The 18,155-nt window shown below is 30.4% G+C and overlaps 1 protein-coding gene across 1 annotated transcript; it reads right to left on the bottom strand.

Moving 5' to 3' along the window:
* Positions 1-8,692: 8,692 nt before the first annotated feature.
* LOC112794345 (GDSL esterase/lipase WDL1) lies at positions 8,693-13,754 on the bottom strand. Its single transcript, XM_025836399.3, has 6 exons — positions 13,602-13,754; positions 10,965-11,042; positions 10,687-10,827; positions 10,454-10,527; positions 9,152-9,301; positions 8,693-9,057 (listed from the first exon to the last, which is right to left on the bottom strand). Exons 1-6 carry the CDS (start codon positions 13,725-13,727, stop codon positions 8,838-8,840), a joined length of 789 nt encoding a protein of 262 aa, XP_025692184.1. The 5' UTR covers positions 13,728-13,754; the 3' UTR covers positions 8,693-8,837.
* Positions 13,755-18,155: the final 4,401 nt, after the last annotated feature.

Here is an 18,155-nt window from a genome sequence, read left to right as displayed (position 1 = left end):
AAAAATATTTAAGTCTTTTTATAAAATTAAAAAATATTTTTTATTTTTATTAAATTATAAGTTTGTTTTAGTAAAAATATTGATATAATATATATTTTTTTTAAAAAAATAGATGTTGACGTAAAAATCATAGTCTACATGTCATTTTGTTATTTGTTCATATTTTTAAGTATCGATACATATAAATTTTTTATCGAAGTAAAAATTTTTGATATATTATTGACTTCTGTAATAGAATTATACGTCACAACGAAAATAATAATAAATATTAATAATAAGATAAAAAATAATCGAAAAAACAGGGAGCATATGGTGAATGTGTATCTTGTTTCATTAGGGGTGAATGCGGATCGGATCGGATCTAATATTTGCAGTTTTTTAAGTTTGGATCCAATTCGATCCAAACCGATAATATGCGCATCGGATCGGATATCGGATATATTCGCAAAACATAAAAATATTTTTAAAAGTTTATTTTTATTAAAAAATATCAAAAAAATATTTTTTTTCACTCTTTTAAACATGTTTACTATTAAAATATTATTAAACATACTTTTCTTAAACAATAAAAATAAAATAATACAACATATATGATAATTATTAGTTGAAATAAAACATAAAAAATATTTATTTATTTCTCCGGATCCACAAATATGCGGATACCTACCTAAAATCAGCAATCTGATCCTATTAGTATACGAATCTGATATGATCCAATAACATTGCCGATTGGATCCATATCCGCAATATTTGGATCGGATTCGGATAAACACCATAGATATGTGGATCCGATCCGATCTATAAACACCCTTAATTCTCATTCGAAGTTAATTGTGCAAAAAATATTACAAAAGCGCGCTTTTGGACAAATCCCATCTAACACTAAAGCAAAAGAAACTACACATTCTTCCTTACTTGTTATTTTCTTCTATTCTGACACCGATCCGAAATTGATTCTTAGAGCGTTTTGTTTTTATTTGTAAATTAAAAGCATCGATGTGTTTTTCAGGTAAGACATCATTGCTATCTTATTTTTACTCAAATTATAATTCATTACTGGATCAAATTAAGTACCTTTTGAAAAAGCATTAATTAGGTAGGACTTAGGAGTTAGGTAATAATTCTATAGTCCTATCTCACAAGTTCGAATTAGATCCAAATACAATTCGCATACATCAAATAAAAATACTAGTGATTCATAACTACAACTCTTTCTTATTCATTTCAAATACTTACTCTTTCAATGACTTTGCTCAAGTAAAGAATGACTTTAAATATTTTGTTTTGTCTAATAAAGTAAAATTAAAGGTTAAATCTGTAATTTTATTAATATTTGCATATATTCTCTTAGTTTTCATCTCATCTTTAAGGAGAAAAATTTTTTTATGGATCCAACATCTTTTTTTTTTCTTCCCACTTAGTTTTCTTCCCTCATCCAAAAAACAAAAAAAAACTATTTTTTCATCTTTTTTCTTTCTTGACATTTTCTTTTCCTTCGTATAGCAAATGAACATCCCATCCAATAAAGATATACATGTTTTCATACACTAGCCCAATAATAAAGTCAGGTCCAAAGTAAACAAGCACAACACACACAAAAAAAGTCTAGAAAATTTTTTTCGTCAGTCCTGTTGAGTCTGCAATGAAATTTAGACTTCTAATAGATACAAAATAATATGAAATTGAACACTACCTACAATAATGCACTAACTATAACAAATCCAATATAAGAAAATATGATGTGAATTAATTTTCTTTCTTATTTTTCATGATGTTTTAATTACAATGCTAAAGAAATATATATAGTATCATCTATGCTATAATTTCAATGAATAAGAATAAAATCCTCCTATGAAAATTTCCTACAAGTTCTATCCTATTAAAACTCCTTGCAAACCTTATTTTGCTCCCAAAGTTTGCTCTTAGCCTTCCTGTATTCTCACAATTATTGTTGAGTCTGCAACAGAATTTAGACTTCTAATAAATACAAAGTAATATAAAATTGAATACTATCCGCAATAATGCACTAACTATAACAGAACCAATATGAAAAAATATGATGTGATTACTCTATATAATATGATGTGAATTAATTTTCTTTCTTATTTTTTTTTATAATGTTTCCAATTATAATGCTACAGAAATATATATAGTATCATCTATGCTATAATTTCAATGAACCAGAATAAAATTCTCCTATGAAAACTCCCTACAAGTTCTTTTCTATTAAAACTCCTTGCAAACCTTATTTTACTCCCTAAGTTTGCTCTTAACCTTCATGTATTCTCACAATTATTGTTGAGTTTGCAGTACAATTTAGACTTCTAATAGATACAAAGTAATATGAAATTGAACACTGCCCATAATAATGCACTAACTATAACAAAGACAATATGAGAAAATATGATGTGATTACTCTGTAGTCTATATAATATGATGTGAATTAATTTTCTTTCTTAATTTTCATGATATTTCAATTAAAATGCTACAGAAATATATATAGTATTATCTATGATATAATTTCAATGAACAAGAATAAAATTCTCTTATGAAAACTTTCTACAAGTTCTCTCCTATTAAAACTCCTTGCAAACCTTATTTTACTCCCTAAATTTACTCTTAGCCTTCTTGTATTCTCACAATTATTGTTAAGTCTACAACAGAATTTAGTCTTCTAATAGATACAAAGTAATATGAAATTGAACACTACCTACAAATACACATTAACTATAACAAAGCCAATATGAGAAAATATGATGTGATTACTCTATATAATATGATGTGAATTAATTTTCTTTCTTATTTTTCATGATGTTTCAATTGCAATGCTACAAAAATATATATAGTATCATCTATGCTAAAATTTCAATGAATTAGAATAAAATTCTCCTATTAAAACTACTTGCAAACCTTATTTTACTTCCTAAATTTGCTCTTAGCCTTTTTGTATTCTCACAATTCTCTACCTCGGTCACAATTTGAAAAAGTAACTCAAATTTTGAATGAACAAATTGTAGTAGTCGTATCCGATTGCACCATCTTAACAATGACTGTCTATGTATCCTTTACTAGGATCTAATGAAACATAGTTCCGTTATTCGCCATTTATTACTTAACATGGAATAATGTTGAGTAAATCCAAGCAATGCTGGTATTTGTTTTCCGACACTACTTTAGTCAACATGTCTGCTGGATTTTTGTTTGTGTGTACCTTCACGAGAGAAATGTTATCTTTCTCTATAACATCATGCACAAAGTGATACCTAACATCAATATGCTTGGTACGAGCATGATGAACCTGATTTTTAGCCAAATGAATCTCATTTTGGCTATCACAACTAAGATTCACACAGTCTTGCTTAAAACCCAAATAATCTAAAAAGCCCCTTAACTACAATGCCTCCTTTACCCCCTTCTGCTACTATAATGTACTTAGTCTCTATAGTAGATAGTGCCACTGTAGCTTGTAACATCTATAGCCAACTAACCGGAGCACCATATATTTTATATACATAACTAGTTGTAGATCGTCGTCTGTCTAGATCACCAGTATAATCAGAATCAACAAAATCGCTAATTTAACATGATGATTTTCCACCAAAGCATAAACCTGTGCCAATGGTACCCTTCAAGTATCTTAATATCCACTTGACCGCTTCCCAATGTGTCTTCCCCGGATTCACCATAAACCTATTAACAACACTAACTGCTTGTAAAATGTCTGGGCGTGTGCGCACCATAGCGTACATTAGGCTGCCTACAGCACTTGCGTAAGGTACATTGTCCATGTAAGCCTTATCTTCTGCTGTTGTAGGGGATTGTTTACCTGAGAGCCTGAAATGTGGAGCCAATGGAGTCACCACCGACTTAGCATTTTTCATCCCAAACCTTTCGATAACCTGTTCAATGTAGCCTTTTTGGCTCAGGAACAATTTTCGACTTGATCCCTCTCTTCTAATCTCCATGCCTAAAATTTTTCTCGCAGCACCCAAATCTTTTGTTTCAAACTCTTCACCAAGTTGAAATTTTAACCTATTTATCTCCACCTTGCTCTTGGAAGCAATGAGCATGTCATCCACATACAATAAAAGATAGATATAATCACCTCCAGGAAGCTTATATACGCAACAATCATAGTTACTTCTAAAGAAAACTTGTTTTAAAATAAAGAAATCAAATCGCTTGTACCACTATCGAAGGGATTATTTCAATTCATAGAGTGATTTCTTCAAGCGACAAACTTGACCTTTTTTAATCTCAACCTTGAAACCTTCAGGTTGATACATGTAAATTTCTTCCTCTAAATCACCGTGTAAGAACATTGTCTTCATATCTAGTTATTCTAACTCAATATCGCCATGAGCTACAAGACTTAAAACATCCGAATGGAAGTGTGTTTCATCACAGGAGAAAATATCTCATTATAATCAACTCCTTCTTTCTGTGCGAATCCCTAAGCCACTAACCTAGCCTTGAATTTTGTACCATCCGATTTAGTAGGATCTTATTTTCTTTTATACACTCACTTGCAACCAATAGCAGTCTTTCTCACAAGCAATGGGACCACCTCCCATGTCTTGTTTTTATGAAGAGACTGCATCTCTTCTTCCATAGTAACCAACCAGCTCTCACTATCCTTATTTTTAGCTTGTTTGAAGGTGACTGGCTCATCATCCTCCACTGAGAGTGCATACTCTACCAAATTTAATTGCCCATAATGCATTAGAGGCCTGTCTGATTCAAGCTTCTATACGAGTTTGTAATTTCTCTTTGGCATAGTGGATACCAATGAATCTTGTTGTTGCTGTTGTAATACATGTGTATTTTTTCACTGAATCTCTTCATGATCAAGTTCATCATCTTCCTCATCTTCGTGAGTAGTATTAAGATGCTCCAACTAAACATGACTAGAGTCTATTAGTTGTTTTTTAGACTTTATCTCCACCACTTGAGTGTTTATAGTTTTTCTAACATCACCATCATTTGGTGTCATAATTTTAGACAAAGCTACTATGGATCTTTCATTAAAGGTCACATCCCTACTAATTACAAACTTAGAATCACTTACGCTCCAAAGACGATAGCCTTGAACCCCTCTTGGATACCCCAAAAAGATTGTCTTCATAGCTCTTTCATCAAGTTTATTGTCTTTGACATGATAATAACCCGTGCATCCAAAGACTCTGAGTTTTTCGTAATCTTCATGTTTCTCTGACCACACCTTATAAGGTGTGGCTCCATCTAAAGAAGAATGTGGAGATCATTTCATTATGTAGCACGCTGTAGCAACTGACTCAGCCCACCATTCTCTGCCTAACCTAGAATTAGACCGCATACACCTTGCATTCTCAAGTAGTGTACGATTCAGTCTTTCCGCGACTCGATTCTATTGTGGTGTGTCTCTAACTGTCCAGTGTCTCACAATACCTTCCTGATCACAGAACTCTTTGAAAAGTTTTTAGCTTCCCACCTGTTCTATTTTCAACCATTTCTCTCCACTGCTTAAAAGTTTCGAATACCTCATTCTTATACTTGAGGAAGTAAACCCAAGCATACCTTGAATAATCATCAACAAACATAACAAAGTACATGGAACCACCCTTGGAAGTAACTTTAGCCGGACCCCAAGCATCAGTATGCACGTAGTCTAACAACCTATACTTTTGTGTTTGCTTGTAGAAAATTTCACCCTGTGTGCCTTTCTATATACACAGCGTTCACAAAACTCAATTTGTGGTTTCTTCATATTTTTCAGCAAATCTTTTTCGCTAAGCAATGATAGACCCTTTTCTGACATATGCCCAAGCCGCATGTGCCAAATTCTCGTGCAGTCTGTTTGGTCTTTACTTTCACCAATTTCAATTGCTAGCTCACCTGTAACAGTTGTCTCCAAAAGAGGATAAAGATTACCATAACGAACCCCCTTCATCATTAACAAAAAATCACGAACAACTTTTAAAACCTCATTTTAGCAATAATTTTGCAATCATTTTTCTCTAACAGAGCTATAGATATCAGATTTTTTCGCAAGTCAGGAATATGTTTCACATCCTTTAAGGTTTTTACAACTCCATCATTCATCTTGATTCTTATAGTACTTACTCCTACAGTTTTGCAAGTATGATTGTTGCCCATCAAAACTGTGCCGCCATTAATACTTTGATAGGTAGTAAACCACTTCCTATTTGGACACATATGGTGAGAAACTCCAGAATCAAGCATCTACTTATTAGATATCTCGTAAGAATCATATATTACATAGTAACAATCTTCATCATCATTTGAGATGTAACTTGCTTCTTGTTTTTCTTTTGAGTTATCATTGTTCTGTTTCTTGGAATTTATCTTTTTATTTGGGCAATTTGCTTTAAAATATCCAGACTCACCACATTTAAAGTATGTTCTCTCCACATGAGGTCTAGATTTTAGCCTAAACTTTTCATGCTTACCTTTTCCTCTTTCATTACTCCTTCCTCTAGCTGCAAACAATCCTTGTGCTTGATCATTATACTCTCTTCCATTTGAAGATGACATTATGCTCATAGTAACCTTACGTATATCATCCGCTAAAAGTGATGCCCTCGTCTCATCCATGGTCAGAGTGTCACCCACCAGCATCAAAGTCTGCACCAGATTTTCATAGGACTTTGGTAATGAAAGTAATAATATGAGTGCCTGATCCTCATCATCAATCTTCACATCTATATCCTTTAAGTTTGATATAATCCTATCAAACTTATTAATATATTTTCGGATTGAGGTACCTTCCTCCATCTTGCCTGTATACAATTTGGATTTTAAGTAGATCCTGTTAGTTAGAGTCTTTGTCATGAAGTTACTCTCTAACTTTAACTAGACACCTGCTGCAGTTGCTTCTTCATTCACCAAGAAAGCAACATCCCTCTCAAGGCATAAGATTATCGCAGCATGCGCTTCAAGATCTAATTCTTCCCCATCCTCATCATTCATATCCTTTGGTTTTTGCTCTTTTCCCGCCAGTACCTTGTGCAATTTATGTGATATAAGCAAATTTTTTATCTGCATCTTCCAATAGAAAAATTATTTTTTCCATTAAACTTATCGATTTCATATTTGCCTACTTTGATATTTTTACTAGTAGAAGCCATTGTATTTAAACTTGAATTTTACCACTCAAATAATGAATAACATAATATTAGCTCTTGATACCAATTGTTGAGTCTGCAGTGGAATTTGGACTTTTAATAGATACAAAGTAATATAAAATTGAACACTACTCACAATAATGCACTAACTATAACAAAGCCAATATGAGAAAATATGATGTGATTACTCTATATAATATGATGTGAATTAATTTTCTTTCTTATTTTTGATGATGTTTCAATTACAATGCTACAGAAATATATATAGTATCATCTATGCTATAATTTTAATGAACAAGAATAAAATCCTCCTATGAAAACTCCCTACAAGTTCTCTCTTATTAAAACTCCTTGCAAACCTTATTTTACTCCCTAAGTTTGCTCTTAGCCTTCTTGTATTTTCACAAGTCCGACCTACACGAAAAATGGATCCATTGGTTTGTACATCCGACCCACGTTCAAAATCTTAACTGCACCTACAGATCCACCCACAATTCAAATATGAGATCTTAACAACCCTTAAATAAAAGAAGAAGTAACCATCCACCATTATAGGTGGATAAGTTACTAAAAGATAGCAATCCTATCTTTCTTATTGTATAAATACATCATCAAACTCAAGTATTTCTTGATCCTAATATACTTAAACCTGCTTAAAATTCTTGCTAATTTAAGTATCGGAGTCCCTTACAAGTACCACTCTCCATTCTCACTCGATGACCTCGGACGTCTTCGTCCCATTAGAGAATACATCGACACCACCATCAAAAGGCATCTAAACCTCTCGTTCATGTCCAAATCAGCAATATCAGATAACCCCCAAAACAACATGCTTCCCTATGTGTTGCTTGACCAGTGGTCACTGGTCACCAAATTCCCCCGTTCAAGTGGCACAACTCCTTGCCTCACGCAGCCATCATGTGACTATCGTCACAAGACCATCCACACCAGCATTCACACTCTCCACTTTTCTTCCGACCAGGTAGGCCTCTACTATACGTGCTTGTACAAAATTTTATAATTTTTTTTTAAATATACCAAAAATATTGATATTCTAAGTATTTTAGTCATTGATTTTAATTTATATATTACATATATTTTTATAATCAAGATTAATAACTAAACCTATTAGAACACCCATATAGAATATCTAAATTGTTTTCAATTTTATTTGAGCACTTTAACTAAAATAGCAATTTTTTTTAATAATTAGTCAATAATATTTAAAAATATAGTATTGGACAATTAGACTAAAAATATTAAACTATTAACAAAAAACACTAGCCAATACAAATTAAAATTATTAATCCTCAACATTTTTTTTATTTTATATATCTGGCTAAGCCATGTTAAAATCAATTTCTTATGTGTTCCTCTGACAAGGTCTACACAATGATAACAAATAAAAAAAGTTTTTATTATAATTGGGATCACGTATCAGAATAAATAAGTCAATTTTTTTAAGAGAAAATAAGAAAATTTGAATCCGTAACTTTTTAGGTGGGTATAGAGAGACTATGCCATTTGAACTATAGCTTGTTGGCTAAATAAATTCATCTCAAACCATATCTTCAAAGAGTAATTCAAATATATTTATTTAAGTGACCTTTCAATAATGGCCAATTATTAGTATTTTTGGGATTAATAATTCAATGAGATTGAGGCACATCATCACATACATCATCAATAGACAGTCTACAATTGCAAATAAGCTTAATCCAACTCCCACATAGCAGGATTAGGAAAGGCAAATCCAGATATATTTATAGTTGACTTTCCATCAGGTGCAACTGGATCATATGGTGAATCTTCTCCAAACTCAATTGGCATTGACTTCCAGTATAAACTTGGCTCCCACTCTGCTTTTTTTAGCACTTTCAATATCTCCTTTACCACTGTCATGCTTGCCTCAGATGTTAAATGAATTCCATCACTATGAAATAATAATTAGTAACCAAAGTTACCAATAGAACACTACTGAATCAAATAATATTGATGGAATTGAAATAATAATGATTATACTTTACATGAAAGAAATCTCTTGCCAATCTTTTCTTGTTTGGATTGCAGACCAGAGATCAATGGCCTTGATGTTCATTTTGCGGGACAGTGACAACAATGCTTCGGAATATACTCGACAAGCTTCATTTGTTCTTATCAGATTTCCCTGTGGATCTCTGGTTTAAAGCCATACACTTCATTCGTTAGTATTTGAGATTTTGAGGTTGAAAATCAAATACAACAACAACAACATGTCACTTAGCTTTGTTTGGGAGTTTAACTGGTTTAGAGAAAAACTGAAAGACTGATTTAAATATAATCACATTGAACGAATTTTCAAGTTGGAAGAGACAAATAAACAACAAAAATAATAGAACAAATAAGAATTTTAAAATGGACTTATAAAAATTTCCTAAAGATGAAAAAATATCAAATATATTCTTAAAGAATAGTAATGTTAGATTATACTTCTAAAAAAATTGCAACATTAAACATGTTTCATCCCTATGTTAGTCTTTCATTCGATTTAATCAGGAATTTATAAGTCTAATGTTGTAATTGAATTTTCTATGTTCCTTTTTTTTTTAACTCAAAAATCTGTATGTTTATTAAATTTTTGTAGAAATTTATTAATCTATCCCAAAATTTTTCAGAGACTTGCTCACAAATAAATAATTCAACAGCCACAACTGTTAATGACATTTGGTAGTGGCAATCGCCATTTAAAAATTTTCTTAGATAAAAAGTTAGACCATCACTGATATATAATCCCTCTATTTGTCGTGATAAGAAACTAGTATATTGACTGGTACTTTCATATCTGTTATTTCATTTTTTCACTTGTTAAATTTAGAGTAAATAATCATGAAAGAATTAGTTGTTAATAAAGAGAATAAAGGAAGGGTTGAAGTTTGGAGATTTAAATTAGGTTATGCTAGATCAAGAAGGTTAATTTGGTAATTTAAATTAATTATTTTTTAAGATTTGGGTTGTTGTATCCAGCAAAATATATTTTTTATGAGTATAATGTTCGTTTTATTTTTCTATAGTTAGATTTATCAAGCGCGTGACTCTTTTATGATTAGAAATAGTTATTTATTCTTAAATTTTACTTTCGAGATAGCAAATTTTTTATAACTTAATTAAAATGCCTTAAATAAAGTGTTGGAAATAATTTAAAAATAATATTTTTTTATAAACTATATATAATAAGAATATTTTAGAGAGAAAAAAATTGTACACCAATCTTTCTCACACTGTCATATATAGTATAGAAATAGATAAATGTGTAATTACGAAAAGGTTTAAATTGATTATGGAAGACAGACCTATTGTTAACGATTTGTTCCTCATTGATGGGAGGGGTACTAAGAAATATGATGCGGGTCATCTTTGAAAGGCACTGAAATAATCACATGATATAAGTCAAACTCCATAGTGCAAAAAGAACAGATCACAATTAAATCAATTAGTTTTGTTACATCAATTCGAAATACAAAGAACAGAGATTACATGCATCTAACAAAACACCCCCAACTAGATCATTTGAAAGATTTATTACCTGTATATGGAGAGCAATCTTCCTCATATTTTCTATGTATTCTTGAAGAGGCACATGAGGACCAAGGCCATATTTATTTGGAATAACAGAGTCATTGCCACCAAAATACACAATAACCAATGATGGTTGCTTAGTGGCATTCTAATCGTTCAACATTATGTACCAAGCAAAAGGATAAAAGTTTTTAGAGAAATGTTAAATCACAAATGTGTGAAACTAAATGGTAAAAGGAAAAATAATAATAATAATATCTATATCATCAAGCTAAGGCTAAATACCTTGGGAAAAACTTGATCCAGAACCTGAAGAGCACGCCTTGAGTTCCAACCAGCGTATCCTCTCAAAACTATGTCTGCCTGTGTTATGTAAAGAAAGATTTTTATGTTAAACTCATTTCATGCATTATACGTGTACCCCTAACAAGCACATATAAATATGTTCATATATTTTAATAGGTGAAAATTCAGGTGCAGTCGACTTCACGTGAAGTTGATAGTTGAAAGTCGTTAGATGAAAATTTAGTTAAATCAGTCAAATCATCTAACGATTCTCAAGTATCAACTTCACGTATAATCGATTGCACCTGAGTTTCTACCATTTTAATATGTATATTTTCAAAGAATGATAATACTGAAAAGGTAACACAAGGATACAAATTATCTTATTGTCGTTTCACAATAATTATTTTTCCAAATGATAACTAACAAGCATGTCTATATATGTCAAACGACCAAAATTATTTTTTCATTTTTTATGAAAAAAGACTATCGAAAATAATACCGTGATAAAATAATATCAAAAAGATACGAATTACAAATAAGTACTCAAATATTTTAAAACATGAAAAGATTAACCTACTATTAGATATGTATTTTCAAAAAAAAATTTAGAAATTAGATTTTAATATGGTTATTTATAAATATTATTAAAAAATGATACATTTTCAATTCATCTTTAAAATTTGATTAGTTTATCAAGAGAATCTTGTTTTGTTAATGATTTTTTTTTAAAAAGAAGAAAAATATAAAAATAAAATTTTGTTCCGATTTTTTGTATGGTCTTTATAAATAGTTATCCGAATGTTTCTACAAAAGTTTAAAACAAATACAAAAGTTGTTTGCTAAATCTAAAAATCATTTTTCACTTAAAAAATATTATAGTTTTCATTTTTTCTTTATCACATTTTAAAATCTTTTATATACTTATTTATTATTCATATTTTTTAAAATTATTTTTGTTAACAATATGAAGTTTTGAATTTCATTTTTTATCTTATTAATATGTATTCAACATACATTTTATATAAATAATTAATTTACTAATAGATCATTATATATATATATGACATGATGCTATATAAAAGTTACAATAACAGATCAATAATTCTCTAATTAAGTTGTAAAACCAATTAGAGAAGAGATGTTTTAAGGGACCAAAACTTTCATATCTATAAAAACTTTTATGGGATAAGTATGATTTTGGTCCCAAAAATTTTGCGTCAAAATCGAATTCGTCCCTCTTCTAATTTTCGATTTAGAATCGTCTTTAACATTTTTTTTCATATTAAAATCGTTCTTTTTATTTTTTTGAACAAAAATACCCTCCATCACCAACACCAATTACCTCCTCCACCACCACTACCACCAACACCAACACCACCGCCACAACCTCCACCAACACTACCAGCACCACGACTACTACCAACACCGCCGCCAACCCCTCCCCCTCCCCTTCCCCCCACCCCCACCCTGCGTCCCCACCCCCACCCCATCCCCACCCCGCGCGTCTTTCCTTCCCCTCACCCCCACCCCATCCCGCGTCCCCTCCCCCTCTCCGTCTCCCCTTCCCCCCACCCCCACCTCCACCTCCACCTCCACACAGAGAAGCAGAAACAGAAAGTCAACAAATTCAAGCACAAATTTAACACAAATAGAAACAAAAAGTAACAAATCAACAAAGAAGCTGATGGTGATTCCTCATAAATTCAAAGCACAAACAAACAGATGCAGAAGGCAGAGACAGCGGCGGACGGTGGTTCCTCATGTGGTGGCGGCGAGGAGATTTTTTCGTATACCCCTCTTCCTTCGTATACCCTTTTCTTTCCCACCCCACAACGCGTTTTCTTCCCCCTCCCCCAACACGCGTTTTCTTTTTTTTTTTTAATTTTATAATTTTTATTATTAAAATAGGAATAGGGATAGTTTAGGAATAAAACAAAAATTTTATTAAAAATGACGATTTTATATCAAAAATTAGATGAGGGACGGTTTCGATTTTGGCTGAAAATTTTAGGAACCAAAATCATACTTATCTCAACTTTTATCGTTCTATATTAGAAAGTATAATTTTTGTAAAATATCTCTAAATACAAAGTATTAGTTATGATATATTTATACATACTATTATATATATATTTTTTAATAAAATAATTAAATTTATTAAAACCGAGTAACCAAACTTCTTATAGATAGCCATATAATCAACCCTTTTTTTTGTTAATACTAAACATGTATCTTTATACAATAAGTGTATATATATACATATACATATATCAAAAAACGACAAACAACCTTTTATATCAACGATAAATAAATTTTTGACAAATTAAGAATATAAAATTATCCATCACCTTCTAAATCACCAAAGATTTAAATCCTTTTAAAAATTTTATTTGTTCTTATATGTTTTAGACGAAAAAAATTTAAAATTAATCAAAATTTATATATCTTTAAATTAAAAAATAAAAGACTTATTTATTTTTTTCTATATATATATATTTAAGATGTCATTTGCCTTTTCACGTCATTATATATAAGGAGATTGCATAATGATGAATATAATGACACCAATCAGACCAAGAATCATCCTTTAATTTCTCAAAAAAAAAAAAACATCACCAATGGAAGAGGAAGTACCTGACGAGCATATAAGTGAGAAAGAATAGCACCCCAGCCTTCATAATAACTGTATTGAACAATGGAAGAACCAAACAGGACAAATTGAGGCCTTTCTGGTCCTGTCATCTTCTCACTCTCAAACATGAACAAATTTATGAGACAAGGACAAGGGATAACATTTATATATATATAGATCACTTGGTGGATTTAATTACGTATGTTTTATATTCTTACAAGTCACAAGTCGCGTACACCTTTCTATTTAGTTACAATGAATTACAATAGTGGGGATAAAATTTTTATATAGATTAGGGATGGCAAAACTTCCCGAGACGCGGGGATCTCTATGGAGACTGCTTCGAATGGGGATCCGACTATGGAGAATTTTTTCCGTGGGGATGAGAACGGGGAACAAAATTCTCTCGAGGCAGGCGCGGGGACCTGAGCGAGGATCCCCGCCCGATTCCCATTGATCCCCGAAGTTCATAAATTTATTGAATTGTTCTTAATAATTTATTTCTCACATATGTTTTATAGTCATTTCACACACACACACATACACACACATGTATATAAACCCAAAATTCTTAATCCTCATTTGTATAACTCTTATTCAATTCAGAAATCCCTAACGCTGTCCATACTCCATCCAACCTCTCTGCAGCCACCCTCTCGTCGCTCTCTCTTCTTACCGCATCGTCACACCTCACCGTGCCATGATCCTCACTGCATCGTGCTCTCTATTTGCGATGTTCCTTTCCGTAACTTTATCGTCATGTTCATTCTCCTCTCTGTTGCAACGTCTCCCACCTTGTCTACTTCTCTATCCTCTGGCTCGCTGTTGCGTTCCCCACTGCGTCATTTCGAAAGAAGTCACCATCTTGTCGTTTAGATTTTTTTGTATAAAATCTTGTTATTTTTGTATAGAATAGATACTTACATCTCTATTCATATATGGAAATTAATAATTAGTTAGAACTATCAGATAGATGGGAAATGGGATTTCCGCGGGGAATGGGCCCTGTGGGAAATGGGGATGGGGAGCAATATCCCTCCCACGGCGGGGAACGGAGACGGGGACGGGGAGTAAATTTGGGGGCGGGGATGGGGAGCAGGGAGGCATTCCCCGCCCCCGCCCTACCCCATTGACATCCCTAATATAGATCACTTGGTAAATTTAATTAATATATGATTTATCCTCTTATTTTTTTAGGTTATCTGCGTATTTTATTTCTGACAAAATAAGAATTAATCTGCCGTGAATTTAGACTTCATTTAATAATTTGTTATTGGTCAATAAATTATTATATACACGAAGCGAAATTCCAATACGAATACTTAGTTAAACGAACTAATGAACTTACTACTAAATTAACTCAAATTTATGATATATTTTATTCTCTTACTAGTCACAAATAGGTGAACTTTTATATTTAATTTATATGTGTATTATATCAGTAATTTATTTAAAAATATATAAAAAATTAATTTTTAATTAATAAATATTAATTAATTTTAGAATTTAAATTTATAATTTAAAATTAAAATTAAAAATTTATGATTTAAAATTTATAATTTAATATAAACAAGATAATTTTAAAAAATTTAGCTGACTTTAGCTGAAAAAGGAAGACAATCTTTTAGCGTTACTCTTTGTTTAATTATTTAATTAATAACTTTCTACATCTTTGCTTAATCAGAAGTCAGAACGCTAATTTGCTAATAAAGAAAAGTAACAATATATAGCAACCAATAGGGGCCAAGTCTTTCTTTTTGTGTTTTCTCTTCTTTGGTCGTTAGGTATATGTCACTTGCACTATAGGATTCTGTTTAAATTAAAAATCTCCACTCTTTGTGAACTCTTTTAAACCGCTTTTTACGGATATGTAAAGCGAGCACAATAATTATATATTTATTAGATATATTATATTTATATAGATTATTAAATTTGATTAAATGAAAATCAAATGCTAATATAAAAGAAGAGCATTGATAGATTTTAATAAATACAGAATATTCTAATATATAAATAAATATTTTAAATAACAATACTTTAATATACAATACTTTAAATAGCAACAGAATTTTTTATTTTTAAATAATTAAATACAAAACATATAAATACAAAAATATGAGTATTCTTTATTCAATAAGATTAATTATTATGCAAAAATTTTTTATGATATTAAAAAATTATATTAAAATAAAATTTTAAACTGTAACATAAAAATATAAAATAATTAAAATTTTATTTTATATTACTTAACAAATAATTAGATTATTATATTCAAAATTTATTAAGTAACTAATTTTATTAAAGATATTATTATATAATATAATTTTTCATCAAAATATTTCAAAAATATAATACATGAAAATATTAACCTTTTTATTTTTTTAATTTTTTTTAGAAAAACGAAATAAATAATATAATTCTAAAAACATACCTATCATATTACATATTTAATTATATTAATAAGACCTAAATTAATCAAGTTTACGTAATTAAAAATATAAAATATATAAATACAAAAAAATAAAAATATTTTAAAAATATTATGACATTTGTACACTAATTTTTCACACATATATATATATATATAAAATTTGGTCGAAAGAATAAAAAATTTAACTAAAACAATAAAAAAGTACTTGGAAATAATAAAAATAAAAAATGATCTTATTATAATATATAATTTTAAATATTATATATATGAAACTTTAAATGTTAATTTTAATAAATAAAAAATATTTATTTTTTGTATTTTTATGTTTTATATTTTTAATTACATAGGTTTGATTAGTTTAGATCTTAATAATATAAGTAAATATATAATGTGATAGGCATGTATTTAGAATTATATTATTTTTATTCTATTTCTTTTAAAAAAATTTAAAAAAATAAAAAAATTAATATTTTCATGTATTATATATAATATTTTAAATAAATTATATTTTTAAAATATTTTGATAACAAATTATTTTATATAATAATATCTTTAGCAAAATTAGTTAATTAATAAATTTTGAATATAATAATCTAATTATTTGTCATGTAATATAAAATAAAATTTTAATTATTTTATATTTTTATGTTATAGTTTAAAATTTTATTTTAATATGATTTTTTAATATCATAAAAATTTCTTGCATAGTAATTAATCTTACGGAATAAAGAATACTCATATTTTTGTATTTATAAATTTTATATTTAATTATTTAAGAATAAAAGATTCTGTTATCATTTAAAGTATTTGAAAGTTGTAGTAGGCTTAAGAAAGGGGGATTGAATCTATGCCTTTCTTTTATATTACTAAAATAACCCTTTAAAACAAACTTTCAATTCTGATTCTATTTGAATTCAGCAGCGAAAAATTTATGAGACAATTTATTTCTGTCTCATGAATATCAGAAAACAGAACAGAGCAGAGAAGAGAGAAGCTGACACCATCATGTATCCTGGTTCAGTTGCCTTGTGCAATGCAACCTACATCCAGTCTCCACCACAACAGTGGTGGAATTTTCACTATAGTTAAAGTATTACATACACTAATTCCACAGGATTGACACAATCCTTTCACACTCAAGTTCTAACCTAACTTGATATTGGTTATGCTAATACCTAACTATTCACTCTTAGTGCTCACCCAACTAAGAAAAGGGTACCTCACATGTACAAGATGCAAGACACAGACTTACCTAAAAAAATCTGAAGTAACTCTAGACTTATCTCTCAAGTGTATTACTCAGCCTCTTCCACTCATTGGCTTTTACTTGAGCTCTCTCAATATACTTTTTCACTATAGAAATTACAGAAAGATAAACATTGAAAAGAAAATTACAATCTGTAAAGCATGAAGGAGATTGATTCTTCAACAGCCTCTTTGCTATGGTCACCTTGTAAATCTCAGTCAGGCGGATTCAAATGGTTATGGAGTTTTGATAATTAAAATGATAAATAAAACATAAAGTAAAGATAGAGATACTTATGTAAATCATTGGTGGGAATTTCAGATAAGTATATGGAGATGCTTTGTCCCTTTTGAATCTCTGCTTTCCTACTGACTTCATCCAATCCTTCATACTCCTTTCCATGGCAAGCTGTATGTTCGGGTCTCACCGACGTCAATGGCTACCTCCTGTCCTCAGTGAAAATGGTCCAAATGTGCTGTCACCGCACGGCTAATCATCTGTCGGTTCTCGATCATGTTGGAATAGAATCCAGTGATCCTTTTGCGTCTGTCACTACACCTAACACTCACGAGTTTGAAGCTCATCACAGTCATCCCTTCCCAGATCCTACTTAGAATACCACAGACAAGGTTTAGACTTTTCGGATCTCAGGAATGGCCACCAATAATTCTAGCTTATACCACGAAGACTCCGATCTTTTGGAATGGAGGCTAAGAGATACACGCTCAGTAGAACGGAAGTGGTTGTCAGTCACGCATTCATAGGTGAGAATGATGATGAGTGTCACGGATCATCACATTCATCATGTTGAAGTGCAACGAATATCTTAGAATAAGAATAAGCATGAATTGAATAGAAAATAGTAGTACTTGCATTAAA

Source organism: Arachis hypogaea, chromosome 4, assembly GCF_003086295.3.
Source record: "Arachis hypogaea cultivar Tifrunner chromosome 4, arahy.Tifrunner.gnm2.J5K5, whole genome shotgun sequence".
In the NCBI taxonomy this organism is placed as follows: Eukaryota; Viridiplantae; Streptophyta; class Magnoliopsida; order Fabales; family Fabaceae; genus Arachis; species Arachis hypogaea.
The sequence above is the reverse complement of the archived record's forward strand: the minus strand, read 5'-3'. Positions and strand labels throughout refer to the sequence as shown.